We start from the raw sequence: 4,829 nt of genomic DNA, 5'->3' as shown, positions 1-4,829 counted from the left end.
ATACCTCTCCGATACTCGGAGTGACAAATCCTAATCTCGATCTATGCCAACTCAACAAACACCATCGGAGACACCTGTAGAGCATCTTTATAATCACCCAATTACGCTATGACGTTTGATAGCACACAAAGTGTTCCTCCGGTATTCGGTAGTTGCATAATCTCATAGTCAGAGGAATATGCATAAGTCATGAAGAAAGCAATAGCAATAAAACTAAACGATCATTATGCTCAGCTAACGGGTGGGTCTTGTCCATCACATCATTCTCTAATGATGTGATCTCGTTCATCAAATGGCAACACATGTCTATGGTTAGGAAACTTAACCATCTTTGTTTAACGAGCTAGTCAAGTAGAGGCATACTAGGGACACTCTGTTTTGTCTATGTATTCACACATGTACTAAGTTTTCTGTTAATACAATTCTAGCATGAATAATAAACATTTTATCATGATATAAGGAAATATAAATAACAACTTTATTATTGCCTTTAGGGCATATTTCCTTCAGCTCGGTCTGGTGGTGGGACATCGAATAGCTCGGTGCGGTGTGTGGCAACAACGGGCGATGGTGAATCCGGCGACGGGACGACGCGACGGTCCGATTTGGGCGATGTGGCGGTTGTCGATTTGGATGGATTCGACCGCGGCGCCAACAAGAAGGGGGAGGCGGCTGGAGGGTGAGGAAATTTCACTCGGCAGTTGTCATGCACGCGGTTGCGGGGAGGCTGTGATTTATGTTTATGGCCGCGCGGCGATGTAAATTTACATCACTTGGAGGGGTTTTTTGGGCTGCAAAACTGGGACCACATAACTTTACATTTAGGGCATTTGTTGGAGAAACAAATTTGAACCCAAATGCCCTAAATCAGTTTTTTGGGCAGCTGATGTAAATACATCATCTGTTGGAGATGCTTGAAGTTGGACAATTTGAAACGAAAATGTACACGTATTCCTTTACAAGAGCATCCCACCACTCATTCTTCTTAGTATCTTAATATAAAAAAGGGCCAAGCTTTGGTCACCAGGGTGCAAAGTTAGGGACAATTATATTTTCTTTATTTTCTTTTGCGGCGGAGGGACACTTCTAGTTGTAAGGGGGTCTTTGTAACACAAACTTTATTCTCTTCTTAATAAATGAATGAGACAAAGCTAATGTCTGTGTTATTTAAAAAAAAAACTGCAAAATCTGTCGTCCTTACAATTCAATTTAACTGTCATGCGTAAGTAGGCTTTGTAAATTTCAACAAATCCATGGTTATCTATTATTACTCCATCATGTGGGATATACTATCCTGCCCTAGCAAAGCTAACAAGACAGGTTACTAGTTGCCCTTCTTCGCCGACATTGTGGCCCGAGCTCCCATTCATCATTCCATGGATCAAATCCATGACGAGGACGCCCGTTGTTGGGGTCGACTTCTTACTTTGTCAGAACCAACCCCGTGGGGTCGTAGGAGGATGGTTGTACTTTCAGCTCACGAGGTATCAAACTATATGTTTGGCATTTATGTTTTTAGTAAAGACAGAATGTTTTCTCAGTAGAAGACGATGTTTTCGCTAATAGTGGGACGCCCATGATGACTTTGTCAATCTTAATACCCTTCAGATCAGTCTCTCGGACGTGTCAATCTTAATACCCTTCGGATCAGTCTCTCGGACATGCTCACACGGGTTGGGCGAGCGTGCATGTGTTCATAGTAGCGGGTGTCTGTATCACGTTTCTCAAAAAATAAAAATAAATCTTAGCCTGTTGGCAGTGGACCATCCGGTTCACCCCTCTCATATGATCATGCTCACGCTCACAACTTGGATCTAGGAGCATCACAATGCCGCTGTCTTAGACATCAAATATTCTGTAGATCAGGCAAGACGAGAACTAGGCCTGAACAAACACATCTGATCTGATCATAGAGAGCCATACCACACGCTACATTTTCCAGAAACTACTACGTTCTGCTCCAGAATATCTAACTAAATCCAGCACACAAGCAAGTTCCATCAAACCAGAGTCCCTTCTCCCTCGTCATGCGTAGCCAGCCATGCCGACATTGGCGGTGGCCTTGTTGGTCTTTTTGGCGGCCTGGCGCGTCGATTTCGTGTAGTACATGTAGAAGTACACGTTCAGGGTCATGGTGAGCACCACAAAGACCGCCCCCGAGATGAACACCCCTTTCCGGAGCGAGTCGCAGGTCCAGCTCCCTGCGTATATCATGTGCCTGTACTTGGTGTGGTACGCGTTCTTTGTCGCCCCGGCGATCAGGCAGGACTCGGCGATTATGAATGTGATCCTGATGATGTGCACGTAAATGCTCGTTACATATTAAAGGGTAACATAACTTGGGCAGTGAAAGAAAAGAATTGTTTTCTGTGGGCATAGGAATTACCATGAAGAAACAAAGTAGATAATGGACCAGGCTCTGCTTCCACCAGGTGCGAGCGGTTGGCCAAAGCACATGCACTTTGTAACTCCCATAAGGAGTGATTGGCCCGAGAGGAGAAACAGGAAGGCGCCGACACCATAGCCGGTAGAAATATCGGAGTCATAAGTGCAATATGTGGAGTTGTTGATGTCTGTGACTATCGAACCCTGTTGTGACAAGAAAGTAAGTGATAAGTTATTCATGACCAGCAGAAGTATAGAACAGGCAGAATCTAATCAAGGGCGAAATAGACCAGGATGCTGCAACCAAACATCCAGGTCATTTACCTCGCATAAAGCTTGCTAAAAATAATTGAAACTTTTGCTGTAACTGACATAGTTAGCTGCCAATGGTTATCGGTTGTCGATAAGAAGAATTGACATGTAAATAAAAACAGAAACACTTCGACTATTTGGTATCACCAAATGAAAAAAAAAACTGTTCAAAGTTAACTACTACTGATAAGATTATCAGCTGATTATATGTACAGAAAGTATCTGTCATGCCACTGCGGTAGCGGAAGATCAATCTGCCATTCAAGTCCAGCCCGTTTCCTCTCCACCATGATCCACGGATTAGCTCCTCCATGGGCCAAATAAGAAATCTTCTTAAGGTAGATGCCCTTGAATATGGTGGACTAGACCTCACAAAGCCTCGGCTAATATATGCACTTCATTTCAATACAGAAGAATCTATGTTTGAACCAATGATTGTAGCTGAGATGAGCAGATTGACTACTACCTTCTAGATTAACATTAAGGATGAGATGGGTAGAGTTCTTCCTACGTGGACAGTGAGCTGTTTGATTTGCAGGTTTGCATCCCACATGATTTTTTCCAACTGATTCATTTGCACTACAGTCATAAGAATTTTCCAATTACCTCGACCCTTTTGGGCAGGTTCCTTTTTTTTAGAACAAAGATCATTTAAAATGATCAAACACCCGGATTACATTCAGCTTGTGAAAGATCTCTGAATTCACTAGGTTCCTTTATTTTTCCGAGGCCGCAATCGAACAACTTTTGGTGCAAATTCAATCATGCAGAATTCAAGTGGGCATGATATTGCACCTAAATGTTCCCTATTATCGCGTTACTGGAAATCAAAGACGCCAAATATATAGAAACCAAACTTGTTTAGAGATGGGACGATTTGGGTTCAAATCTTTACAGCCTGAACGAAATACAAGTACGTACAAAAAGTTCCCAAAGCAATCCAATCCACATCACCCAAACAGTAAGTATAGCTTAGAATTTCCTGCGTTTCCCACCGGAGCAGTGAACGGTTGAACCTGAACGCTCGTAGCCGAGCAAATACTAGTAACTCGTGCTGGATGAGAAACTTGATTTTTTTTCAAAAGAAATAAACAGCAGTTTTTAATGACTATATCGACAAATCTGGGCTGGGCTCGCCCGCTTCCGATACACCCCATTTATCGCCAAACCCAGATAGATATGTGCTCAAACAAAATCTAATCGAACTTTTCTCCACCAACCAACCGACGGCAGGAATGCCCTACGCAAGAACCCTCGGTGGTTCAGACAGAATCGCAGATGATCTACGCCCGGGCTCTCGGGATCCCTCCGATCCAGAGACGCGCGGCGGCCGGGGGCACTTGCAGGAAGAGAGAAGGACGCGTACAGTACCGTGCTGCGGCGGCGCTCTGCGGCGATGGCGAAGCCGAAGGCGGTGAGGCAGAGGGCGATCACCAGAATGTGCACCAGCAGAGAGCTCCAGCTCCTCGTCTCCCCCATCTCCCGTTCGCTCTAGCGTCTCCCCGCTCTGGAGCCCGGATGCTGTGAGAGTGAGAGTGGGAACGAGGGGGCCGCCGCCGCCTGGGGATGGGGAAAGAAGGCGAAGTGTGAGTGAGTGAGTGTGAGTGTGAAGAGGAGCGGGGAGTGGAGGACTGATGAAAGGGGCGGTCTGGCGGGCCCACGTCCGCAAAGGAGAGAAGGAAACTGCGAGGAATCCGCCGAGTGGAGTGGGAATCGAACAAATAAAGAGACAGGGGTCTGGTCTTGGGGAGGGAGGGAGCCCACACCTCGTCTTTTCGTGCCACCGGTTTGGGGTTTGGGACGCTCACTCGAAATGACGATACTGCCCTTCACCAATCATGGAGCTGCTTGATCGGTCGGGAGTGAATTTGTAGCACGCACAAGGGCGATGACGTGTAAATTATGGGTTGTTGGTCTAAATCAAGATTTTTTTTTGAGGATCGGTCTGAATCAAGATTGAAAAATCGTTTTCACATATAGCCTTTTGGTCTTGTATATCTGGGTATAATGCAACTGTAAATCGAGTCGGTATACCTGTCCTTATGGGGCCATGTAAGGTAGTCTAACATGGGTTTACTAAATCTAACATAGACAAGTAGCAGAGGTGAGCAGTGGCGGAGCCAGAAAAAATC

At 45.3% G+C, this 4,829-nt stretch overlaps 1 protein-coding gene across 1 annotated transcript; it reads right to left on the bottom strand.

The window, feature by feature from the left end:
- Positions 1 to 1,713: 1,713 nt before the first annotated feature.
- On the bottom strand, positions 1,714 to 4,377 carry LOC123147803 (uncharacterized). Its single transcript, XM_044567116.1, has 3 exons — positions 4,069 to 4,377; positions 2,387 to 2,589; positions 1,714 to 2,290 (listed from the first exon to the last, which is right to left on the bottom strand). The coding sequence occupies exons 1-3, from the start codon at positions 4,174 to 4,176 to the stop codon at positions 2,026 to 2,028; spliced, it is 576 nt and encodes a 191-aa protein (XP_044423051.1). The 5' UTR covers positions 4,177 to 4,377; the 3' UTR covers positions 1,714 to 2,025.
- Positions 4,378 to 4,829: the final 452 nt, after the last annotated feature.

Source organism: Triticum aestivum, chromosome 7A (genome assembly GCF_018294505.1).
Source record: "Triticum aestivum cultivar Chinese Spring chromosome 7A, IWGSC CS RefSeq v2.1, whole genome shotgun sequence".
Classification (NCBI taxonomy): Eukaryota; Viridiplantae; Streptophyta; class Magnoliopsida; order Poales; family Poaceae; genus Triticum; species Triticum aestivum.
Note: the sequence above shows the minus strand (reverse complement) of the source record. Positions and strands in the feature narration are given on the sequence as shown.

Bases quoted from the DNA above. Each gene is read 5' to 3' on its own strand.
- LOC123147803 (XM_044567116.1), bottom strand. From the start codon at position 4,176: ATGGGGGAGACGAGGAGCTGGAGCTCTCTGCTGGTGCACATTCTGGTG. The intron at 2,590-4,068 runs GTACTGTACGCG...TTGTCACAACAG, and splicing joins CAGAGCGCCGCCGCAGCACG to GGTTCGATAGTCACAGACAT. The intron at 2,291-2,386 runs GTAATTCCTATG...GCACATCATCAG, and splicing joins ATCTACTTTGTTTCTTCATG to GATCACATTCATAATCGCCG.